Source organism: Antedon bifida, chromosome 4, assembly GCF_963402885.1.
Source record: "Antedon bifida chromosome 4, ecAntBifi1.1, whole genome shotgun sequence".
NCBI classification, from domain to species: domain Eukaryota; kingdom Metazoa; phylum Echinodermata; class Crinoidea; order Comatulida; family Antedonidae; genus Antedon; species Antedon bifida.
The window spans coordinates 11,378,419-11,406,413 of NC_136229.1; the positions used below are offsets into that span (position 1 = coordinate 11,378,419).

Below are 27,995 nucleotides of genomic sequence, written 5' to 3' on the forward strand. Positions count from 1 at the left end.
CGTAAAATGTGTTTATTGTTGCCAGGAGTATTAATACTGTTATCATCAATTTCACGCATAGTTTACACAATACGTAATGTTTGTTAGGCCTTGTTGTTGGCCTTAAACAAAACGTTGTATTACAATGTAATACTTAATAGCATTTAAATCACATATCCTTATTATAATAAATATTCAATAATTATATTGTAATTATGCTATACTTCTTTTGATAGGCCAACGTTTATATACGGAAAGTTAGTGTGTGTAATTTATGAGTGGGCCCTAATTATCAGCTTCGGCTGGATGGCCAACCCTCGTTAAATATTGTCGAAAAAATATTTAAATTGCGTTATTATAACTTCTATGAATTTTCATAACAAAAAGAGGTACATAGACTTAATAGTAGGCTAGGAAGGTCCTTCTGGCAAGCTTGATTAACTTTGTCACCAGAAGGTTTAGATTGGAATTATGAACAAATTCGGTAACAATAACAGAGAGTAGGACAAGGTTAAAAGTTTAAATATGCAACCAGGATGCGAAAAATGAAAAACAAAAATGTCTAGACAAAAATAAACTAAATTGTATAAATTAATCTATATTACTGTTACAAAGATTACAACTATTTTGGTCAAAATCACCGAAAAATCAGATTAAATTAATTTTAGGCTTACAATTGAAATACATTCCAATCGAGTATAAAAATACAAAATTATGTGTAACGATCCGTGTAAAACAGACTACAGAATTACGTAAAGTTAGTGTAGGTATATAATGTATGATTTAATTAACATTTAAAAGGCAATAACTTGTATAGTATAATGTTTAAATCCAAATTCACAGTTGGATGTCAGTTTTAAAACAGCTGAGGGTTTCTATACAGACAGTTTCCTTTTGAAAATAATATAGTTTCAAATAATCAAAACACTGTGTATATACAAGACGGTATATTGCCCTTAATTAAAGCAGACTTGTACTAGATAAATATGTTTTTGAACACTTTTTTAATGACATTAAAATATCTTGAATCTTTAATTCGTGTTTTTTTATAATTTCAATCCTTAAACAACAACAAACACTAGTGCAGAAGTTTATATCAAATCGTCCAGCTATATTTTCTGTATACTATAGAACTATTATGCTTTAATAAGCACCCGGTTAGATTTATCCAGTATAAAAAAAAATGTAATACAGCATTTCACATGGCCTAGTATCATACTTTATAACCTAACCTTACATGATACATGCTCCGCATGTCATAGGCCTATCCCTGAGATGCTATTACAAAGTTTTCCTATGATATTTGGAAAATATTGTCGTATGTGAAGATACAGCATAGAGAATCAGGTAGTTTAAGTCATTATTTTGTGGAAACTGTATTTTTTCACAAATAGAAATCAGAAATGTGTTGGATACACAATGTCTTGTTTGCATTGACTGAAATGCACTGGTTCGAATCGCAGTTTGCACCAACGTAATATGAAATTAAATATAAAATTTAAGAGAACCATGTTCTTTCAACAAGAAATTATAATATTTAAAGGGTTTGAATATTTTTCAAGTCCTACTATTGTTCATTTAATCTTTCATAGAGACTCCCCTTTATGCACACAATTTGTTTGCATTTCTATATAATAACACTCAAACTTATTTCGAATAAATTGAAAATATCAGATTCAGAAAATGTAGTAAATGGCTAGCTATTAAAGTAAAGTAGTAATGGACAGTGTGAGGCTATTTTAAGAATAGGATGCAACACCTGGTGATCATTGATATAAACCAGCAGGGTTTTTAAAAATTATTATTGTTACTTCCTACTTTACTTTATTGGGACCGACGCCTGTTTTATACACTAGCGATAGTTTTATGCAATATACTGTTTCTTTTTGGTCTAAATGTATTTGTTTATCTAATACCATCTTCAATGAGGATAACCTATCCAGTCTCAGTGAAGGAACTGATCATTAAGGGCCCTCAACAGCCCCCTAAATTAAAAATTATTAGATGAATAATTAATGTTCTTTAATCTGGGCAGCAGTTTTTTTTACTTGATCTGAAGGTCTGAAATGACTTGTTTCTTTAGCCATTTTTAATTTCACCAGATGCCAATTTTTACCCTTCCTTACAAGCCAGCCTAGTTTAAACCAAAGCCAGATTCTAGTGGCATGAAACTGAACAATTACTTTTTCTAGATATTATTGTTACTGTACATGGCCAATAAAAAAGCTATTTAGCTATTTTCTTTCCCTACCATTTCATTTCCAAATATAAATTGCAATTTCTAAGATGCCTTCTTTACTTGTGTTCCTTCAGGTACCGTTCTGTCTCTAGTTGTGCCACCATATCTTTAATCAATTTTATGGTATACCGATCTCCTTCTTTTTCTGCTAATTGAAGTGATTTTCTATAATTTGTTTTCGCAGATTCAAAATCACCTTAAAATTGGAAGTAAAGTGCAAATATTAACATTTACATCACTATAGTTTAATCTTGAGGTAAAAAGAAGTTGATCATTTAGACATATTATACAAGAAAGCTAGTAAATAAAAAATTAGTAATAAATATGCATTCTTTAAATTTTTATACAATCGCTTTTAAAACCTTGCACTCCATTTTTGTTGTTACTGAAATTGAGTTATTGTACCCAATAATATGTTTCAGAGACTATGCTACACACAAACATTTGAATGCTACGCACAAGGTTTTGAATGCTATGCACAAGGTTTTGAATGCTACGCACAAGGTTTTGAATGCTACACACAAGGTTTTGAATGCTATGCACAAGGTTTTGAATGCTACGCACAAGGCTTTGAATGCTACGCACAAGGTTTTGAATGCTACGCACAAGGTTTTGAATGCTACACACAAGGTTTTGAATGCTATGCACAAGGTTTTGAATGTTATGCACAAGGTTTTGAATGCTACGCACAAGGTTTTGAATGCTACACACAAGGTTTTGAATGCTATGCACAAGGTTTTGAATGCTACGCACAAGGTTTTGAATGCTACACACAAGGTTTTGAATGCTATGCACAAGGTTTTGAATGTTATGCACAAGGTTTTGAATGCTACGCACAAGGTTTTGAATGCTACACACAAGGTTTTGAATGCTATGCACAAGGTTTTGAATGTTATGCACAAGGTTTTGAATGCTACGCACAAGGTTTTGAATGCTACACACAAGGTTTTGAATGCTGCATGCAAGGTTTTAAATGTTATGCACAAGGTTTTGAATGCTACAACAGGGGTTTGAATGCTATGCACAAGGTTTTGAATGCTGCATACACAGTTTTGAATGCTGCATGCAAGGTTTTGAATGCTACACACAGTGATTGTTTAATTCATTTAAATACGTAGTCTCTTTAAAATAGACATAAAAGATTGATTGATTTTTGTTCTCCTGTAAAAGTATGTCTTGTGGAGAAACAATTAAGGTTTTGAAAGAAAAGCGATTTGCCAAATGCCCTACCTAGCAAAAATATAGTGATTATATACCTACCCATATACATTTGACAAGATGCGAGGTTGCTTAGAGCTGTTGATAAGTATGGGTGTGACACACTTTTTCCTGTTTCTATAGCTTTTTCCAAATAAGTTATTGCTTCTTTGTACTTTTTCTGAAGATGATAGAGAGCTCCAAGGTCATTCAGCAGAACAACATTCTGAAAAAAAAAGATCTATATCAAGATAATGCAATCCAATGACAACTTTAATTTAGTAATTAGACATATTAATTAATAATTTCTGGTTAAGATTAAACATAGACAACCTACTGATATTTGACCTCCAGTTGTTCTTGAGTAATTGAGTGATTTATTTAATAAATTTAAAAAATATAAGCAAAAACACATTTAAGAGCTACGTTGTCTGTGGTAAATGAAGTGTAAAATAACTCCTATCCATGTACTAAGACTTTTCAATCATATATTTAAATCTAAACATAGATCTTCAGTCTGAAAAGTTCTCTTAGGTCGACTACTAATACATTTTTACTTTTTATTCCACCTAGTCGCATGTACTGTAGACCTATGGTGATTGCGTATTTGCAGTACAGCTCATAAACTGTAATAATAAATAAAATCATTCAATTCAAAAATGCATCTATATATTACTTGTTACTTGTTTGCATAGCTATCCCCATTTTTGGGGACATTTCGCCGTCATTGACATTATGTTGACATAACACAACAATGAGACATTAATTTTGATGAGAAGGTCATGAAACACTAATTAATTAAAAAAACTAAAAACCTGGGACCTGTAACCCTAGGTAGGGACCCTGACGGGTACTCTCCCTCCGGGTCAAAAGGATCCCAAAACTCATCGGTGGGCAGGGGCGCTCATCTCCCTGTTCAGGACTATTTCTGATGATTACCCAGCCTATTTACATTTAAAATTAAACACCAAGACATATCAATTAATTAATTAACTTAATGACTACTACATGGTAGTTATTGTCTTCTATAGAAGAATATATCCTCTTTTATAGTTCTTTGTAATTAAGCACTTTGTGTTAAAAATGCTATATAAATTTGAAAACATTAACATTATCACCATAATACTCCCCAACCCCTTCCCAATTTTTAGTCGCTTTCTGACCGTATCTTGATATCAGTTTAATCTAGCTAAGTCAATTTTTCACAGTATATTCCTTATGGCCAGGAATCGATGTGGTTATGTTTTCACGGTGCGCAATAAAAAATTACACGGTCTACGCACGATTTAACGAAATCACGTTTGTAATCATATCTTCACAACCATGAATCACAATTAAATAAAATTTGGTACTCATAAATTTTAGGGCATAAATCATCATATGGCAATACAATTACGTGCGTAGCGCATGTAATGCATGCGTACGCACTCTTAAAATTTTCAAAATTTATTTTCGATGAAATAAGAGTACGTTTCAGGCAATTTTAAGCATTTACAAAATTGCCATGAGTGCGCACACTGCGCGTTAAATGTTATTGCGCACTCTTTTTGCCCGATTCTGTTTTCTTGACTTACTTTTCAACTCGAAATTACGTTATACGAGCACGTCAAAAGGCTACGCACATGTAAATTAAAAAAATATAAATGTTTTTAAACATTTCAACATTTTTAAACATGTTCAGTAATTTCGGTCAGTTGGTAGGTTGGTCGGTCGGTAAACAATAATGAGCACGTGACTGCAGCCATCTATATGGCCTTGTTTTTAGGGTAAACCCCCATTAATGGGACACTTTGTACTTTGTTTGGTCCTACTACTGTAGTAAAACAAAAGTACAAATGTCAATGAACTATGACTTTAGTTCCATAAAATAAACTCTGAATCCTGAGAGAAAAAAATAGTGTTTTAAAAACATTTTCTATGACGCCACATTTAGATTCTTTATAATGCACATGCCAACATGAATTATTATTCATTACTACTTATATATTACATGAATTTGGCAATATAAGAATGTTTGTTTGTATGTTGACCTGAATGTTGTAAACTAAAAATAAACATTTTTTTAATAGCATGACCGAGTTTAAACTTCTTTTGGGAAATTCTTTCATATTTTTTTGGAAAAATGCTGTCGTAATATTAAATAAAAATTTTTAAAAATGCAGAAATCAAACATTTCAATTTCTTGCAGTAGGTTAAATTAATTATTTCAATTTTAGGGTAATATCAGTTTGTTTTCAAGTATGTTCGCAAAACATAAAAAATACAGATGAATTTTAAAATAACTGTAGTTTTAATCAAGGTATTCACTTTTACCGAAGAGAACAATGAACAGAATAGTTTATAGGCAATAAATAAGATTTACCAGAATCCTGTTGTTCCAGCTTCCAGTGTACCAGTTTTTCTTTAAATTACAGTTTATTGGTGAAAGTGAATATAATTGGTTATCCGCACTTGGCGGATAACCCCTTGTTATTGTCAGGATATTTTTTTTTTTTTTCTTTAATCTTCTTTCTTTCCACGAATTTTGTTCGCAGCGTATCTCTAATTCTGGCCAACATAAGATTGTATAACTTTTTCATAAGATTGACCTGTAGCTGTAGATTTGCAGCCAAGCTTCTCGACGATGTTGGAGTTGCGCAACGTAAGTTACGCGCGATTTTATGAATTTCGATGATTGATCATAGATTAAAAACCAAAAGGTCTTTTGTATTGAAACTTGGTGAAAATTTAAGTCATATTAAGCGCAAACTTTCTATGGATTAAAAATGGCATCTTTAAAAAAAAGTTACACGCGCACGCGCGTTTAAAATTTTTAAAATGCGAAAAATCAATTTCTAATCAACTTTCTATGCGTTTCAGGTCATTTTGAGCATGTCAAAAATTTCCGTGCGCGTATAAAATTTTACGTGCATGTCGCAAAAAACATCTTTTTTTGCGTGATTTATGTTTTTCAAGCGTTTTCTAGTAATTTTATCAACTTTTTAAACAATTTCGACCTAAAATCACGACATACGAGCACGTAGAATTAGACAATTTGCGCGTGTTTTTATGAAAAAGTTTAAAATTTTGTGAAAATTATGCCTTTTTTTAAACTGTCATAAATTCTAAACTATGTGGTGAACTTTTTTTAAATTACAGATTCTGGAAGTTGATAAGTTGTAGATATCGAATCATTAATCAATATGGTTAACCGGTCATTGTGACGTCATCGTATGGCCACTCGAATATAAAATATAGGATTATAGTCTCTTTCGTCATAGCGCATCACATTTAATAGAGCGCATCTCTACTTATCCGTATTCCATTTTCCTCCATTTTTTTTATTGTCTAGGTCAATCAATTATCTTTCGCATGATTTACCATTTAAAAAAATGTGATGACGTTATCATGTTCAAAAGCGTCAATAACTTTGGTCACTTATTTTCACCTATTCTGAACTGTATGTAGTACGTATACAGTATATAGTGTATACTGTATATACTTAGACGTGACACAAAATAGAGGGCGCACTAACATTTTTTCAATGGCATAATCGTTTTTCTGCGCGATATTCTAACGTATGACGTGCACGTGGCGTCTGCGCTGCGGATAACCTAACTCATCCGTAGTGACGAGTTCAAATCTAGTTTAAAATGATTTTTTAAGGTCCAATATCTTTAGAATACATTTTGCTGACAGTGAATTTTTGTCTACAGTGTACGATATTTGATTGATATCATCACCATTTGTCAACATAATTTCTTCTTATCTTCACTACTAAACATGTACTATAGTAGGTAGAAATGCACAAGTTCACACTGTGTGCCTTGTTGGTTTCAGAATTCCTATTATCACCACTGAATGTGTACATATTTAGTCTAGACTCATGTCTCAAAAAATGATTCATGCTCAAGTTTTCCTTGCTTATACTGCCAAAATCCTTGTACGTGGAGCCAAAAAGCAGTCCAATGCGACGAATGCCAAGGATGGACTCACACTAGCTGTATGGGCATGAACACTGTTAATTATGAAGTTCTTGCTAATTCAAACATTTCATGGACTTGTTGCAATTGTGGAATGCCCAATTTTTCCACATCATTATTCTCACAATGGACCATTGAGATGTCAAATAGTTCTTCTAGTCTAAGTAGTACAAAGTATAGCTTAGATGAAACTCCACTCAGTCCACCAGTGGCGACATCTTCGCCTAAAGCTTCTGGTCCGTTGCCACATGTTAGCAAAAACAAACCACCTACCAAAGACACACACTTGATGAATGAAAAAGGCATGATCAATGAAAGAACTCGGACTAAGCCTAAACGCGATACTGCCAAGGTACCATTAAAAATTCTTGTTATAAATTTCCAAAGCATAAAGAACAAATCAGCAGAACTTGCTGTCTGCCTGGACATCAATAAGCCAGACATTGTAATAGGGACTGAGACTTGGTTAAACCCCACAATTGGTAGTAACGAGATTTTCCCTCATGAGTATACTGTTATCCGCAAAGATCGTGATGACTCATGGGGAGGCGTATTACTCGCATTTAAGAAAAACCTTGTTACCGCACATATTACTGATACGGACACAGACTGTGAGATTGTATGGGCAGAATTACAAATTACAGGTGCTAAATCACTTCTGATTGGAGCCTTTTATCGCCCCCCTGATAAGAAAAACACCGCTTATCTACAAGAATTAAGAAAATCTTTAACCAAAATCAAAAACATTAACAACTGTAATGTTTGGTTAGGTGGAGATTTCAACCTAGGAGACATAGACTGGGAGAGCCAAACCATTAGACCAGGAAATGATCCAAGAAATGTCTGTCACCAACTAATTGACATAACTTCAGATTTCAACTTGGAGCAGCAGGTTTTGTATCCTACTCGACATAATAGGATCTTGGATCTATTCTTCACAAATAACTCTACCCTAGTCGATAGTTCCAATGTAATACCGGGATGTAGTGATCACGACGGAATTGCAGTAATCACAATGAACTTGAAACCAAAACTAAATGCTCATAAACCGCACAAAGTTTATTTGTATCATAAGGCAAACATGATCGAACTTAAACAGGACATGAAAAACTTCAGTAACAAATTTGTAGAAACCCACACCCAGCAAAATGACAACAGAAGTGATATTGTTTGTGTTGAGGATTTGTGGAGTCAATTTAAAGTCAAGTTGTTTGAACTGATGGACAAACATATACCAACTAAAATGTCTGGGAAAACAAACAAACCCCCTTGGATAAACAATAAAATCAAGAAGATGCTACGACTTAAACAGAAGGCCTACAACAAAGCAAGAAAAACTGGCAATGTAACAGACTGGGACAAATTTAAAAATATACGGACACACACCTTTAAAGTAACAAGAACTGCTCACAGGAGATATATCCGGGAATTTTGCTTGGGATCAAAAAAACAGTTTTGGTCCTTCGTAAAAAGCCTAAGGAAAGACTCCTCTGGCATACCAGCACTTAAAGATCAAGGATCAGTAATATCAGATAATATCACAAAAGCGGAACTACTTAATACCCAATTCACATCTGTTTTTACTAGGGAGGATTTAACATCTATCCCCCAAGTTGAGTCCTGTAAACACACACCTATTCCTGATATTACTGTTGATCCAAACGGTATTGAAAAATTACTCAAAGGACTCACACCAAATAAAGCTCCAGGGCCTGATGGAATACATCCACGTATCTTAAAGGAATTAGCCACTGAACTAGCCCCTATTTTATCAATAATCTACCAATGCTCACTAGACACTTGTCAACTACCCGATGATTGGACATTAGCAAACATCACCCTGATTTCCAAAAAGGGGGAGAGAACTAAACCAAGCAATTATAGGCCAGTATCACTTACTTCGGTGTGCTGTAAGTTACTTGAACACGTGGTCCACTCTAACATTATGGACTATTTTGATAAACACCATACTCTCTCCGATCAACAACACGGATTTAGAAGCAAGCATTCGTGTGAAACGCAACTTATTCAAACTATACATGATCTCACCTTTGCACAAAATAGCAAACACCAGACCGATGTTGTAGTGATGGACTTCTCAAAGGCGTTTGATGTAGTAGCACATCAGCGTTTACTTCTTAAATTATCACATTATGGGATCTGCGGCAAACTAAATCATTGGATTTCTGCATTTCTTACAAACCGATCACAGCGAGTAATTGTAGGCGGCGAGCACTCCAAATGGGCCAAGGTTTTGTCTGGAGTACCACAAGGGACGGTCTTAGGCCCGCTCTTATTCCTCGTCTATATAAACGACCTACCAAATGGAATAAACTGTACCACCCGTCTATTCGCGGACGACTGCGTCTTGTATAACACAATTAAAACCAAAAATGATTCAAAATTATTACAGCAAGATCTCGACACTCTGTCAATATGGCAGAGAAAATGGCAGATGTCATTCAATGTAAACAAATGCTATCTCCTCAGAATTGCGGCATCAAAAAACCCAATCACCAATCAATACAGTCTCGGAAATTCGATCTTGCAAGAGACTCACACCCACACCTATTTAGGTGTTGACATTGCTCACAATCTGAAATGGAACACACACATTAACAGAATAGTTAGCACAGCCAACAAAACTCTCGGTTTTGTTCGTCGAAACCTAAGTTTCTGTAATAAGGACACCAAAGCAACTGCATACACTGCACTGGTAAGGCCAACCTTGGAATATTGTTCTGGGGTTTGGGACCCCTTTACCACTGAACTCATACAAAAAATTGGTAAAATTCAACGGCGAGCAGCCAGAATGGTCCATAACAACTATGACTGGCAACAGAGTGTAACAGAACTAATAAAAGATCTGAATTGGGAACCACTTTCCTTAAGGCGAAAAACATCACGTCTTGTTACTTTACATAAAGCCATGGGGGGCCATCTGGCTCTGCCACTCCATTCTTATCTGGCGCCGGCTCAAAGGCAAACCCGTCGATCTTCAACCAGCAAATCATTTATCCAACACCAAACACGCACTGATACTTACAAGTTCTCATATGTGACGAGAACAACTAGGGATTGGAACAAACTACCTCCAAATATACAGAACATTGAAGAAACTGAATCTTTCAAGGAAGCATTAAAGGAACACTTAAAAAACATATCACCTGAAACCAGAGACTAAATAACAAAGACCCCGCATGCGCACAAACCCTGCTTGTTTTGATCCTTAAGGATCGTTAAGCAGTAACCGAAAGAAGAAGAAGAAGATGTGTGGTGGTAATTTTTCATTATATAGAAAACAAAATTTAATCTTCCATATTAGCATTGTAAAATTCCTAGACTTATTTTTTTTTTTCGGAAATTTCATCCATATCAACAAACTTACAAACAGAAAAGGAAAAAAGAAAATTCGCAAACTCTAAGCTTAAATATATAGGATAATTCTATCAACAATACATTTTTGAGTTATGGAGCATATGTTTGCAAAAACAAGCATCAAGAATATTACAACTATTCAACATACATTGCATCATACTGGCACTACTATAATATAACTAGTACTACTATATAAGCGAGTTTTTTACCAAAAAGTTTAGTAATGGAATTACCTTCAAGTTTACAAGTAAGAGGACAGAAACGGCTACAACACGTACCAGTTGCTGGAGACCAGCAACTGAGGGAGCAAGGAAAACAAGTTCATCCACATAACTAAGATGATTCAAAATAATGTTACTACATTGGCAACCCTGAACCATTTAGTCTAGAGTTAAGAGTACTAATATATATGTTGTAAAGGGACATAACCCCACCCTGTCTAACTCCATTGGATACTGTAAATGGATTTGAAACAGAGTTATCACAAAACTCGCTATTTCTCATAACAACATTTGAGCAATTCGACAATCCAAAGATTCATACCATTGTTAATTAGCTTACTATAACAGTGATTGACTCGATCAAAAGCCTTACTGGCATCTAGAAAGCAGGCAAAAACTGGGCTACCATTTCTATTGTAGTAGTCAATGACATGTTTTAATACAAAGATACAAGTAACGGTCGAGTGTTTTGATTTAAATGCAAATTGCTAGTCGTTGGATTCCAATGAGTTACCACAGTGACTGATCAAAATAGATTCAAAAGATAATACAGATGCTAAAGCAATAGGTCTAGTTGTTTAGTAATATCACCAGATTTACTCTTAACAATCTTCACTAGAATAACTTTAACCAGATCTTTAGTTACATGGCCATGACACAGCATAGCATTAAAGCATATACTCAATAAGATATTAGTTGTTTACTAGCATATTTATATGACCGGAAAGTACAATATTTTACCCTCTACCCCATTTCTCAATGTTTGCATACAGGTACATAATTCGACTAAAATGTATGTAGAGACTTTGTTTAGGCCTCAGATACAGGTTTCCATTAGCCAGCATAGGATTGCTTTGTAATTTCCAAAATCACACCTTTGTCATACACCTTGAAAGTATGCAAATTAGCAGTAAAAATTAAATGAAATATGCAAATAAGGGGGTAAAATTACAGTCGTCCCATATCTCAAAAACCACTAATGGAAATGCTAGAGTGTTGATTTTTTGTCTGAGATATGGTAATCCTATAATTTCACCCTAATTTGCATATCATCGGGATGAGTCACAGAAGTGCGATGCTCAAATTTTGATCTCCTCATCTGTGACCATTTAAAAAGAAAAATCTCTGTTTGCAATTTGTTTCACTCAAAATGATAGATTGCCTAGCCTAAATTGTTTTCTACTGTGTGCTATTCACAGAAATAACAATATTTCTTTCTTCTTGTATTGTACTCTAAACACTAGGATCATGTTGACTTGAAACTCAAAGCAACCCAACTCAAAGGAATTAGTTGTGCAAGAGCGCTTAAATGTCAACTTTCGAGCAACTGAACAAGAACTGTAAGAAAACAGTGTACAATCGCTTTTGTGGATACCAACACATACATGACTCAAAGTTTCTAATTGCAATTCAAATTTAAGTTCTTTTCAGCCCTGGTAGAATATTAAATCAACTCCCTGATGTTTAATTATTTTGCTTAAAGCCACATTCCCTACATTTTTTGAACAAACTGCATTTTATGTGAATTTAAATGCTATATTGGCTTATTGCAATAATTTCCATCTTTAAACAGTAAAAATGTGAAATATAAGTCGATTTTAATCAATTTATATGGCCCACTATAAATACCAGCATTGGTTTGCTTCTGTGATGCACCGATTCAATTGATCGCGAAGATAAAACATAGAAGAACTGTAAATTACAGAAAAAATACTGAGTTTTCCCCAATTTGTATTAACATTCTGCTAAAAAATGACTGAATGTTACTACAGCAACTAGACAATGCTGGCTAGGCATTAGCTAGCATACAATGTTTTGTGTATTTCATCAAAAATTCACCTAGGCGCAGTATTGGAAGCACCAAAAAGCATAAAAAAGCATAAGTAAGCATAATAGCATTTATATCTTTAGCTAATTTTGCACAATTAAGCATGAGCTCTATATAACCTCTTTTCCCTTTTTTGTGTAGCTTTTGTTTTGCTTAAGCTTTAATATTTACTGTTATGCGCTTTTTAGCACTGCTAATGCTGTTTTATTCACTGCTTAAGGTGTTTTTCATTAATTGCTAATTGTGCTTTTTAATTGAAATTGCTATTGCTTTTAGCATTGCAATAGCTCTTTTTGGCACTGCTAAAGCTATTATATTCACATGCTCTTAACTATTCTTATGCACAAATTCAATAATGTACTACTAAAAAAGCATACAAAAACAACCTAAAAATTGATGTAGGCTATATAACGGTTCTAGTTACTTAAAAATGACCATCTAGTTTTTAAATAAATTGTTATAAATATAGTCGTTTTTCAAAAAATAACGAAAGAATTATGTTTACGGTATGAAAATATATTAAAAACAAGAGAAAAAAAACATAATTATGTGATTAATAAAAATAAGTCTAAATTTAAAACAGATTGTTGCTAATATACACCTGTCTCTCCATATATTAGAATACTAGTATAAAGTTTAATAAATTTCTCTAAGGGCATGACTACAAAGTGCTATTTACTTTTACAACAATTAAATAATAAATATAAATATTGATTTAGGAAAATTGTAATTTAAAGAAAATTGTTGTCTCATTGCTTGTCCTTGTGATATTCTATTAACATCCTTCAAATCCTGGCTGGACTAAGTCAATAGGGAATGGGAGGTATAGGCCAGACAGTTACACAGTTACACAGCCCACAAGGGGCACACAAACATGTAACTACAGTACCACAATCTAGGCCTATCAACATACACATTTATCACACGTAGTATGTGCTACTGCTAGCGATTGGATTTTATAATCTGGCTGACTCCCAAACCTGATTATTAAACTGAGTGACTCGGAGTCGTCTGTAATTACAGATTGATTTGTATAATCAAATAATACTGACAAGTGTAATGATTGATCAAACTACTGTATTTTACTGGCAATTATGAGTAAAGTTGAATGTATATGCAAACAGCTCTAACTATTGCCATATAGACGGTCAACTTCACAGTCGCAGCTCAAAATGCATTCCGCCATGGAAATGGATCATCGAATGTGGCTAAACCAGTTTGAAACCATGCCGCCACCCACCACTTAATTCGTGGTCATGCACCACTACTGTATGCCTGAGTTGCAGTATGTTGAGCATCGCATTGCAGAATGTTGATTGTATCAACACAAGCGTGTATTCTTTATACGATCCTTATATGTAGTGGAGGAACAAGCGCTCACAAGTACGACAGTTTTACAAGATTTTCGACAATCTACTCATTACACAATTAGCATCTACAATTAATGAGATTAAAGGGAACATTGATCAAATTAATACCAATGTTCGTGATGTGCAAGAATCTGCACATCAGTGGTAATTTTAATTACAGTATGTTGCAAAAGTATATTCCTCCTTTAAATAAACAGAAACAAATGAGATGCCGACCTATATTAACATTCATATCAACTTGCACAAGTTTGAGGTAATTGCTGCTGCCTACCCCAACCATTTTCTGCCTAAATTGGGACATAATATCCAAAACGACTAGGTCGAAATGTCCATTGCCAAAATGTTTCTGGGCTGAAACATCCCTAAAAGATTATTTGTTATTATGTTGTTTTGGCCTAATCATTTTTGTAATTGATTGGTGAAAAATCATGAGATTTTAGATGCGTGGCCTGAGAGATGTGAGCCTCATGTCCTATAAATGAGATTTGAAATCATGAACTAGCAGTTTCCCGTACAATGGACAGACTACGGTGGCCGATAAGTGTCACAGCAACTTACCTCAGAAAAAATCGAAGATTCCAATGGTTTCACTTCCGCCGTGGTATCTCACTTCCGCCGTGGCATTCTGTAATTTGCCATGGTGTTTCATTACTAATATTTGCCGTGGTGTTTCAATACTAATTTGCCGTGATGTTTCATTTTTAAGTTGCCGTGGTATTTTTGTTAAATTGCCGCAATGTTTAATTTTTATTTGCCGTGATGTTTTATTTTTAATTTGCAGTGTTTTTTTTTAAATTGCCGTGGCTTTTTTTGAAAGTTGCAGTGATATTATTTGAAAGTTGCCGTGACACTTATAGGCCACCGTAACGGACACCATCTAAATAATTATTTCATGACATCTCTGCAACTTAATTGTGGAAATGGTCTTAAAATACAACTTTATCTAAAATTGCCATAACACAGCAAAATGGCTAAGAGGTGTCCATCTCAAACGGAGCAAGCTTTAGTCATGCAGTGTAGGAGTTCGGGTTATTATAGATACTTGTCAATAACTTAGGGATGCTAATCTTCTATTCCACCTGCATTTATTTCTGACTAACCTGAGGGTGCTTGTTTTCCTCAGTTGAAAGATCATTCTGGCAGATTTCAATGGCTTTGAGATAAGCTGTCTCAGCTTCTGCATATCTTTTCTGTTTTGTTAACAATTTTGCATAGTTTTCCAAACTCATTCCCAATAGTGCTTTAATATCAAACTCCTCTTCTATCTCATGGGACTCGTCCTTAACTTCCTGTAAATCATTTGAATCATCAACCTTCTGAATTTTACTCTCTAATGTTGTAATGCACCAATCATAGCCACTCTCTGCTTCTTCGTACCTTTAAAAAAAAAGATATTTATTTGTTTTCTTCTTTGATAATTGCTATTTTATTACATTGAAAAACATAAATGTTCATAGTTGATTTAAAATTATATATTTCTTATTATACATATTTATTATAATTTACTATATTTAATTATAGAGAGCTTCTTTTTATACAACATATTTATTTATCTTATTTCCTTAACTTGGGTTTATTCCACCTATCCAGCAATACAGTATACTGTAGAAGGATTCATATCAAATTTAAATAATACTTATCCAATTGTTTACTATTATACGATATTTAAGCCATTGTAACACCATCTATGGTCATAATTTTTTTCTCAACGGAAAGGGGATTCCTCTCACATAGCCACCACAGATACCGCTGTTTGTGACGTCACACACTGCACTTCTTATGTCTTGATAATAGATAGAGGGCCATTTTGACCTAAAAAACACCACCTCCCATTTTTTTAACTTCAGATGTTGTAAATGGGGTGCCAACAAGAAAACTCTGCATGAAATATAACTTGTATGAAGTGTTTTTTCATATTTTCTAAATGCAATATTTGTTTATTTCTCAAGTACGAATTGTATACAGTAGTTGTATTATAATGAGATGACATCGGGTATCAAGCGGCTCACATACACACAGAGCCAAAATCTTGGACAGTGTATGGACTCTAACCTTACTGTTTTCATCATTCCATGCTATCATCCTAATTATCTAATTTTCAAACTTTTGCATTCCTCTTTTTTCATCTCATCCATTTTGTCTTGGTGAAAAGGATACTTTATATTCCTCCTCTGAGTCTATAGCCTCTCTACCCAAACACGAACACGATTTTATAAGTACGATTTTAATGACAGTTTATAGCCTTTTATTACCATGTTTTATCTATATATTTTAATTAACATCTTCTTTAAAATTGTAAATGAAAGCAAATATGGTTTATATTGAAATCAATTATCTTTTTATGTATTAATATATTGTATTTTAACTACAAATGTTTACATTCAAATATTTAATTGTCACAAATGTACATATATATAAAACAGAGAATAAAAGTGGGAAGAACCCACAAAAGGAAAAATAAAACAAAAAACTTCAGATGTTAGCATTATGATACTATATATTGACTTTTCCCATAAAAACCTTCAAACAGTATTCTGTAGTTTTTTACTATGTTTAAATTATTATTTTTAAAATAATTTTTTGAGATATCCCTGGTTACTATAAAAGAATAGAACGGTAGAGGTGTTGTGAAAAACATTGACTGGGGTCTGTTAGGAAATGAGGGAAATGTTTAATACACGTTGTTGTGAAAAACGTAATATTTGATCATACCATCATGTTATTAGTTATTCAATCAAAATATAACACAATTACAAAGTGCTCTTCAATATTTTAAATTCCAGTAAATTTGACTGTTTTATGGTTTGCCCTGATTTTTAATCCATGATTTGCATTTTTATAAACAGACATGTTTATAAGGGTTTCAATAATCTGGGTGTTGCTGTCCTGAGCCTGTCAGGAGTCTCCAGAGGTCTAGCCCAATTACTTATACTTCCTAATGTGAATAACTAAAGAATAATTATTGTAATTCATAAATTATACACACAGGTAATAATTTAAATTTGAGATCATTTTATAAGCATAACAGGCTATATTTAATATTTGAAAATTAATTTAATCATTTACTATTTATTTACAATTCAATTAACACTTTAAGCTCAGCTACAAGCATGAATTTTAGACAATATTATTTCATTAAAAAAGATCAAAATTTAAAAATCACAATGAAAAAACATGATTTTTAGTCTTGAAATGGTCAAATACAGAATTCGGCAATATTTGCTATAAAAACATAACTTTATTAACCTATCTCAACCTATTTCAGATAATTAACATATAAATTTGTTATTATAAAATAAATGTGCTAAGTTTAATGGTCTGAAAAGTCTGAACAACTTTAAACAATTGAAATTGAAAACCACCTATACAATTCTGTTCACTTTTCACAGATTTGCATCCCTGAACAATTAGTTTTAGCTAAACTTATTTTTTGTACATTGTTCTTTCTAAATTTTGTCAATTTTGCACTTGCAAGTCACCAAAGTCAGGGGAGCTGTACATGCAACAATTTTCCCAAAATAAACACCCTTGATAAGCCATATAATTTGCCATAATTCTGATTGACTCACTGAGTGAAAGTACTTCCACTTGACAGTTACAAGTATTCACTTTAAAAGGTGGTAAATTACACTAAAATAATAACAAAAGGTCATTTTGTTGAATGTGACCCAATTTCTATTGCACTTTCATTCTTTGCAATTTTGTTGATTCTAAAAAAATCCATCATACAGAATTACAACAAGGCCATATACATTGCTGGCCCAGTCACATGTTCAAATTTGAGTTAGTGTTTACCGACCGACCGACATAGTGAGCTATAGAACACGACTAAAAAGATGGCTAATTTATCAGGGCCGTAGCCAGCAGTACGGTTGGTAAGGTTTCAACCTGACTTCTTTTTCAACCTTTGACAACCCAGTGGTTTGAACAGAGATTGTTCCCTTTTCTTGCGATAATCGCACAACTTCATGTGGCTACATCACTATTTATCAACCTTTTTTTCCGGAAATTTGTTTCCATTAAAAGATACAAAGACAAAAAAGGAATACGTGTACAGTATATGAAAATAAAAATATTAAAGAATTATTGTCCTCCAAAAACATGAAAAAAAGAAGATTAACAAATCTTTGAATAGGCTATTTTGGAGTTTCAATAAACTTTTATAATCACTTCACTTTTATCTTGTCTTTTGTCTGGCAGACAATGGTTTTTGGTTAAATTTCACCAAAAACCATTGTCTGCCAGACTTTTTTGCTTTAAATTACAGTTTATATTTCTTTTTGAATACAATTTTGTTTTCAACGTTAAACATTATTAATGTGACATTAAAAGGACATTTCAACAAATTTGTTCATCAATATATTAGCTATGTTTAAAGTTAATGCATAGCATTATAAATCAATATTAATAATTCTAAAAGTTAGTCAACCATTAAAAACAATTACAATTTTATGTTTAAATAGCTTGACCCTTTTCATACCGTGCACTTAGTATCAGCGTAGGCCGAAAAAGAATGCTTATAAACCGTATTAGAATTGGACGATGCTCCCCAAGTTATAATCAATCGAATGCAGATGGCCAGCTTTACAGGGCATTTACACTAGGCTAATCTGGTGTCTATACAGTAACAAGTTGATGAGAGGAGAAACCCTAATTACCCGTACATTCACCTGTACCAATCAGGTCAAAATGAAATAGGCAACCACCTTGCCACTCAAAAAGGGAAATTATTTAGCATTAGCTGAATTGGCAAACACACCAAGACAAATAAAATGAACTAAGCAAAAACACTTAACTTTACAATGAATATTGTGAATTATTTTTAGGGCCTCTATCTGCTGCTATAATTAAAGAATGCTATAATACCAGGCAGCCCAGAACATAAAAATTGAAGTTTTAAGTTAACCCACCATGGTATCTTTTTCTTTAATTTTCCAAAAATTGTGGGCGTGGCCTGGTATTAATATTGTAGTTGACTCATATTTTATACAGATGTATATCTTACTTTATAAAAAATAAAAATTACACTGTAGTTGAAATACTAAGTCCTTAGAGTCAATGGTGTTATTAAACCAAAAGATACCATCTACTGTCATCATAAACTAGATTTTTAGAGAGTAGCTATTTTTTTTTAAATTAAAGCTCTACTGTCTGTCAATATTAATGTTGATATAAGCACCATTAAAATTGAGGAAATAAAATAGTGAGTGAACGCTTGTCGCATTTAATGAATTACAGAGTAAAGCCAAATTGATGATTGAGTTTGTCCAATCCACTAACAGTGATATGGTCCAAGTCTCAGGGTAGTCTTTAATTGTTTAGCCAGGAATTTTTTATTCCTGTCTTATTACTCAAGCAATTTCAAAATTTTCAAAAGCAATTGGCTCTAATTATGAACTATGTATTAATTGCAACTTAGTATTTTCTTGGTTTGAAACAAAATTAGCATTTAAGCAGGATGTCACAGCTAGAATACTGTAAATAATATTACTTATGTATGTTTTACAGAGGAATGTTAAAAATGGTGTTTAAATCGTACAGAATATTTTTATACTAAAATGTTATTGTGATCAGCTTAATAACCAACATGACCTAGTTGAGAACACTGGAGGAACATGATTAAGCTAAGTTAACATGTATTATTCATAAATAAAATCAACGAATCAACATTTCAATTTGACACTGATGACAGTATCCAAGTCATTGCACACAACCTTATTGGCCCAGTTTAATGCCACAATACATAGTATTTAGCATACATTGATCCTATCATTATTCTTGTTTATCGTGCTACATTTCATCTTGATAATAGATGAAAATTAAGTCTAGATAGTGTGAATGGGATTATCATCTACAACAGTAAAAATGTTTGTTTGTCTTTCATGGGCTCATCCCACTTTTATTGTCTATAAGTTTTAACATACTTTTTATGATAGTTTGAAAAATATTGATCTACCTCTTTGTAGTATGCAGTAATTAGTAGCAATTAATTATGAACATTAATATGAAAATGAATAAACAGACTACATCAAATTATAACCAAAGCAAGTAGGTCACCTATTCCTTTAGTTCAATATATTAATCAACTACAAAGTTTCATCTTAATCTCCAAGGAAAGTCTTTACCCTATTTACTTTATCCTTTCAATGAGATTTTGAGTTGTTTTTCTTACATGCCCTAATATGTTTATGAAATGAGAAAAAAATTATGTCTGTGGTATTCTTCAAGATCAAATGAAATAAACATTTCAATTCAAAATACTTTCTTCTTTTTGCATGGCAAAATAGAATTTTGCTATTTTTTACATTTGTATGTTGTTGATATTATTCAAACTGAAAATCATCATATGTTTTATTTTTTATTTAGGCCTTAGGCCTAAAACTACAAAAATAAAGCATCTATCTAGTTCGGAATATGGCCAGACTCGAACCATAGGCCTTGGGAATTAGAGTAAGTATACAAATTACAAGATTACAATGCTACACTGTAATGCCTGTTATGTATCAGTTTGTGCAACTGATTTTAGATTATTGCCCATGTGCCAAAATATAAATCAAATCATAATAGTACTTTACTGTTTTGTGTTTACAATACATCAATTTGAAGTAGCCTGCAATGCCAAAACAGAGGCCTCTAGATACCTCACATTACATCAGTCATTTGAGAAAAATACTGTGGAACACATAATCAACTCTCTTTGGAGATTATTCAATAAACTGAGGATAAAAATCAGTTTGCTCGCAATTATTGAATATAAAGCCACAATTTGTTTATAATTGACATCTGCGAAATATCTTGTTGAAGCAAATAAAGTTGTTTGTATTGCGATAACTAGACTGTTTGTCAGCACATCTGAATTCAATTGCTGTGCAAACTTTATTTGGGATGATGAGTCACAGAAAGTTTTTTTTTAATAATAAATCTTTAAAGACTAAAACAAGACCTGCCACATGACTTTTACAGCAAAAATGCCACTAAACATTCTTTTATTTGGTTTGATTTGATTTGATTTATCTATACAGAGAACAAATCACAGACAAAAACAAATAAAAACTTTGTAGTACCAGGGATCGCCTCTAAAGCGTCATCCTTATTGAAATATACAATTATTGGGCCCTAAGTTTATATAGTTTATTATTAACAACAGTAATATGGTAGATATAGTAGTAGCTAGAAACCAATTTATTCATTTTTTTTTATTACTTATTGTATTTGAAATTTGACAATGTTACAAAAATTAAGAAAGTAAAAACTAAACTTAGTATGCAAGTACACGTCAAAGAATATAGGGCTGATCATCTTTGCACATGTAAATAATGTGTTTTTTTATGTGATGTGAATGGTATAATTACTGTCATGTCACATATATTTCTGTCTTAACATTTTTAAAGTACTATTCTGTATGACATCGAGCACAAATAAAGCCATGTGAGTCCTAGTTAATTCTCCAGTATTAGAGGTACTGTGTGAACAGGTGATAAAAATCTGTGATGATTTTTAAATTGAGTGACCAGATATGCAACTCTTTTCCACTTCAATTCTAGTAAATTGGTCTTATTTCACTTTTATGCCATACAATTTGATGTCATACAACATTAATACATTAACAATGGTACCATGTAGGTCGTGTAACAATCAGTCAGAGATACAATCAGATTTGCTAATCAAATTTCCTATTTTATGTGAATTTCATTTTCCTTTATGTATTGCAATCTGGACTCTCTTGAGATAGGCACTTAAGGTAAATTGAAAATGATACCAAAATAAAACAGAAATGCCATTGTCTTTTTCATATAAAATGTTTCAAGTATAAAGCCTTAAAAATATAATTTAACAGATGCAAATAAAATTAAACATATTTTAAATATATAATTTTGTAGTTTTGTTTGCTTGTTGACAAGTTCATGAGGTATAGAATTTTAGAATTCATTTTTACTGTTGAGGGAGGGAAGGGGGAAGTATAAAAAAAGTATAAGACAGGTTCCTATGAAGTTATTGCATTTTAGGGGTTTGTCAAATAGCAAAGTATTCCTCACACACTTAAAAATGTAGGGGGATGTTTCTTTCTCTAGGATCTGCCTATAGAGTATGTGAAAGAATTATATTCTACATTGTTATATGTCAGTTTACTAAAATAGGACATGTTAATTTCAAAGTAACTGCATCGAAAAATGAATAACATCAAATTGAAAATTTTTTTATACAATAACAAACTATTTATTTAATGTCATGTCAAAATCAAATAATTAATCAAATTGATTATTGATTTTAAATTGTGAAATCTAATTTGAAACAACCTTATCATTGACTGCTGCATTATCTTAACAAATATGGCGCCCTCATGAGACCAGTACTTAGAGAGTATTGACAGATAACCTTGATATTATGCAATAGTTGTACTTTATATACTTATTCGATGTGATGTATATGATTTTCTTTTTTTTTTACTATAAAATAACAGAACAAAAATATTAAATTAATTCTTTTTGACATACGGCCAATTGATACAGTATATTTACTGTAGATAATAAGATTTTATGCATTTCTTCTTATTTTTTTTTATAATTTTGATTTAATTTCATACTTTATTTCTTTAAACTTTTCCATTTCTTTTATTTTAGCTGTCAAGCTTCTTTCTTCTCATCATCTGACAAATCATTTGCATTCTGCCTACTGATTTACATTGACAACACACACTACAAATGTGACCACAATAAACATTTTCTTTGATTTCGCTGTGATTTTTGTGATAAATTGTCTGCTTTGTCAAAAGCCTCAAACAACATTTGCCTTAAAGAAATGCAGTTAAAATTCAAACCGTGTTTGGTTGTGGTGGATAGCCATCCTATTATTAAATGTCTATCACTTTTCAGTTTAGGAGTCATGTCAACAACAAATTGCAATAATTTGAACCAGCACCCTATAATTGATATTAAGGAAGCAGATAAACCACCATGCCACATTGATCCTATTAAAATACTTACTTATTAAACTTGGAATAGATGTTAGCTAATTTGACAGACAGTTCTACAACAGCGTTACTCGTTTTGTCAAAACCATTTGCGACGAGATGTTTGATTGTTTCTTTGATTAGTTTCTCAGCTTTATCATCTTGGTGATTGCGTAAAGCTAAGTTAGCCATCTGAAGAAGAAAAAAAGAAAACATTTAATGCAATTTATATTTATACTAGCAGTTACCCGTGCTCCGCACTGGTCTTTTTCTGTGAGCTCAAAAATGAAAGCAGTACTGGATATGGAACTTAGTGTATTAAGACTTTACGAAAATAAAGGATACTAAAGACAAATGGTGCTGTTTGAATATTAATCTAGGGGACGAATCAGAAAGTGAAAAAGTGAATGTACATGTCGAATAGGAGGGCAAGAGATAGATGATAGGGACAGGTTGAACGCTGTCAATCAGTCGGCAGTTTAAAATATTTTAATGATAAAATATGAATTTGTAATTTATAGAAATAAGATGTGAAGTATTGGAATAATAAAACTACAGCTGCTTACAGACTTGAAATCAACAAAAAAAAGTGCACATGATGGTAGTCAAATTAGATGATGCACGCGGACACTATCGAAAGTATAAAATACAAATATATTTTTATATATGCTTTGGCTGTTTTTCATGGTGTATTATTTGATATTTTGTTGTTTTTTTGTGAGAGCTTGTGGACATAAATCAAATGCAACAGAAACCTAAATCATATACAAATGATTGCTCACACATTGTTAATTATTGTTTTCTGTAATTGTGGTAATAGTATGGTAATATTTAATTTGGATTCGTTTTGTTTATATTTATTCATTTTTTTTTTTATTTCATTTTCAATGGTTTTTTATTTTGCAATTTGTTTGTTGGTGCATTGTTATCCGTTTTGCTACTTTTGTAATTTAATTATGGTCTAGTTTGGATTTTTTGCTTTAAGCAGTGATACTTATTATCTACACATTTCGCGTATTCGAACATGATTGTACTAAGCATTGATATCAATGGCCACAGCGTTTTACTCACTGAGCTAGCCGTAAAATTCAAGAAAGTGATATAGCCTATCATGTGCAGCCCATCAAGAAACATCAGTGTGCCAAATGTGAGTATGTACCATTCAGCATTTTTTGAGGAGATACATAAAATTATGTGACCAATTTAGTAGCACTAATATATAGATATTCAAATATTACCTGTATATGTATTGTACTATTATAATAGGCAAATAAATGAAAAACTGTGGATAGCAGTGACTGATTTCAATTGAGATACAAAATAAATAAGTAAAATATCACTTTTACACTGTTAATTTGTTTTAAAAGGTGTAAAACTAAAACTCTCTATATATAATGACAGATGAGAGGGTAACTAGCCTTTTTTGGCATCTTAAATATTAACCTGATTCTAACAAGTAGGTAGCACTAGCAGCTTCTGTTTTGTTGTACTAGTACAAAGAGTAGAGCACAAGGAACCTGGCCTTTCTACACACTGAAATACTAACCTGATCTAACGTGTAAGTAACAGCATCTTGTTTGTCTGATTTCTGGGCAGAGTATCAGGTGAGGAATGTCGGAACACCTCTTCCTTTCTACACACTGAAATACTAACCTGATCTAATGTGTAAGTAACAGCTTCTTGTTTGTCTGATTTCTGGGCAGAGTATCAGATGAGGAATGTCGGAACACCTCTTCCTTTCTACACACTGAAATACTAACCTGATCTAATGTGTAAGTAACAGCTTCTTGTTTGTCTGATTTCTGGGCAGAGTATCAGGTGAGGAATGTCGGAACACCTCTTCCTTTCTACACACTGAAATACTAACCTGATCTAATGTGTAAGTAACAGCTTCTTTTTGTCTGATTTCTGGGCAGAGTATCAGGTGAGGAATGTCGGAACACCTCTTCCTTTCTACACACTGAAATACTAACCTGATCTAATGTGTAAGTAACAGCTTCTTGTTTGTCTGATTTCTGGGCAGAGTATCAGGTGAGGAATGTCGGAACACCTCTTCCTTTCTACACACTGAAATACTAACCTGATCTAATGTGTAAGTAACAGCTTCTTGTTTGTCTGATTTCTGGGCAGAGTATCAGGTGAGGAATGTCGGAACACCTCTTCCTTTCTACACACTGAAATACTAACCTGATCTAATGTGTAAGTAACAGCTTCTTGTTTGTCTGATTTCTGGGCAGAGTATCAGGTGAGGAATGTCGGAACACCTCTTCCTTTCTACACACTGAAATACTAACCTGATCTAATGTGTAAGTAACAGCTTCTTTTTGTCTGATTTCTGGGCAGAGTATCAGGTGAGGAATGTCGGAACACCTCTTCCTTTCTACACACTGAAATACTAACCTGATCTAATGTGTAAGTAACAGCTTCTTGTTTGTCTGATTTCTGGGCAGAGTATCAGGTGAGGAATGTCGGAACACCTCTTCCTTTCTACACACTGAAATACTAACCTGATCTAATGTGTAAGTAACAGCTTCTTGTTTGTCTGATTTCTGGGCAGAGTATCAGGTGAGGAATGTCGGAACACCTCTTCCTTTCTACACACTGAAATACTAACCTGATCTAATGTGTAAGTAACAGCTTCTTGTTTGTCTGATTTCTGGGCTATTTGTAGCGCTTCATGAAGCAGAGCTTCAGCTTCTTCTTGCTGGTTTCTTCTCTCAGCAACCTATACAAATAAATACAAATCTTATTAATGTTAATTAAAAATCATCTCTTATATACTGTTTTTTTTTAGAATCTAACAATTATTACTCTGTAAAATATACACGAAATACCTGATTGGTAAATATAGCTAGGTTTAGAGTATAGAGAGCGGAAATTTATATTTGCCTAGTGTAGCAAAAAAAGCAGGGCCATGCAGTGACAGAGTTAGAAAGGATACCTCCATATGCGCCTATCCCAACACAAATAATCTGAATTTATTGTTAACGTAATACACAATTGTTTAAATTCTGATTGTTCTGAATGTTCGTAAGGCCTATATTACCCTTAAATTAATGTTATATCCATATCTTATTTTCTATACACACCCCTTTAATGGAAAATGTCTGGTTTGGTTTATTAGTATGATATTAAATTAGCATTTAAACTTACTAATGCTTTACTAATCAACACAGCTATTTCATCTTTAAAATCACCTTTTTGCATATAAAAAGCAAAGAATGTTACTGCTATTACTATACCTGATTAAAGAAATAAAGAATAAATTACTGTACATGTGGTAATATTAAAAAAAAGGCATGAACCTTATCAAATGTATTGCTGTAAAACCTTGAAAAGTGGGCTTTTTTCTTAAAAACTTTTGGGTGGGCTCCTTTTCAAGATCTTATCGAGATGGGCTCCTTTTTTAAGATTACTTTTGCATTTAAAAGAGGGGGATTCTTTTCGGGATGGCTTCTTTTTGAGGTTTTACAGTATTTCATCAACGCAAAAAAGAGCATGTCCCGAGTTTAAATCCCAACAGATATGAAAGGATTGTTTCTCATGACAAAAACAACTCCACTTGCAAAGACCTGTTCAAGACTTTTTTATGTAGAGTATGTCTTTTTAAGTTAAGCTAGCCTTATTACACATAATTCACACTTGACCTATATGGGCCCTAGAGGCCTTTTACACCAAAATTGGTCCGGGCCAAAATTGGTCCGGCGGACCAGTTTTGGCTGCCAACATTGGTCTGAGGGCCTGTTTTTTAATTATCATTATCAGTAGCAACTCATATAAATGTGTACAATATATCTGTTTTTAATCCACTTTGTTCTTTTGTTTTAAGATCATTACTGATTTATGGGTAATCAATCAATAAATCAATTCAATTATTATAAAACAATTATACCACTATTGATTAATAGGCCTAGGAAGAAAAAAGAACTCAATCATAAAATAAAATCTAGTTGGCAATATCAGCGTCTCATACTCGTTCATGCGAGTGTGTGGACTGAAATCCGACTGAACACCTACTGTAAGTCATGTTTTAGATAAAAATACATTTATTTATAGTATTTATACGACAAGATAACTTACATATATAATATATATATATATATATATGGGATATTTTTCTTGCCATAAACAACTTAAAAAACATATCGTAGGCCTAGTAATATAGTATTAGTAATTTAATTAAAATTGACAGAAGAAAAACCCGGACAGATTTTGGCAGTGGCGGACTGCTTTTGGCCACAAATTTAGAGCCAAAATCGGTCCGGCTGGACCGATTTTGGCGTGACAGGCCCAACAATGCAATTATAAATTTAAATAATATATAAATAAAATAGGATAGTCACACACACGGCCAATCGGCAATAATTTAATATTTTGTAGGCAATGCTCCCTACCTGTAAAACCAAGCAACAAGGATGTATCATCTACTCCTGACGGTGGGTCATTTTTTGACAATTGCTTATTACTGTTATTGTCTAGCCGAGACCCAAATAATTTCTGACGTTCCCTCGACCTATCGTGACGAGAACAATACAGTGCAAACTGACATCTTCGTAATAATAAGGGTCTACTATGCCTAGGCCTAGCAAAACCTCTTTTTGTGGACGTGCATGACGAAAAGTTAGAAGCAGAAAACCTATATTTAGATTCAAATTTGTTTCTAGATATATTAATACATGAATTAAGTTTAAATGCATGTTTATTTATCGTTAGGACATTCAGTGATTTAGCTAATAGCAAGTGCCTTGCTTGAGCAAAACTGTTAACCATGGGCGCAGCCATCTTCTTTTTTATAAGTAATTGGTGCATTGTGATTCAGTGTTGCCAGCGATAAAATTTAAATTATGCCGTAGCCTGTCTCAAATAATGCC

At 32.9% G+C, this 27,995-nt stretch overlaps 1 protein-coding gene across 1 annotated transcript; it reads right to left on the reverse strand.

Annotated features, from left to right (window-relative positions):
* Positions 1-60: 60 nt before the first annotated feature.
* On the reverse strand, positions 61-27,897 carry LOC144840075 (tetratricopeptide repeat protein 19, mitochondrial-like). The gene is made up of 7 exons (XM_078695739.1): positions 27,519-27,897; positions 26,278-26,366; positions 25,739-25,849; positions 23,159-23,316; positions 15,275-15,551; positions 3,479-3,641; positions 61-2,414 (listed from the first exon to the last, which is right to left on the reverse strand). The coding sequence occupies exons 1-7, from the start codon at positions 27,892-27,894 to the stop codon at positions 2,275-2,277; spliced, it is 1,314 nt and encodes a 437-aa protein (XP_078551865.1). The 5' UTR covers positions 27,895-27,897; the 3' UTR covers positions 61-2,274.
* Positions 27,898-27,995: the final 98 nt, after the last annotated feature.

Coding starts and splice junctions, on each gene's coding strand:
- LOC144840075 (XM_078695739.1), bottom strand. CDS start 27,894: ATGGTTAACAGTTTTGCTCAAGCAAGGCACTTGCTATTAGCTAAATCA. Junction 15,552..23,158: donor ATCTATTCCAAGTTTAATAA/GTAAGTATTTTA, acceptor TTTTTTTTAAAG/GTACGAAGAAGCAGAGAGTG. Junction 3,642..15,274: donor AGGAAAACAAGCACCCTCAG/GTTAGTCAGAAA, acceptor TTTTTTTTTCAG/AATGTTGTTCTGCTGAATGA.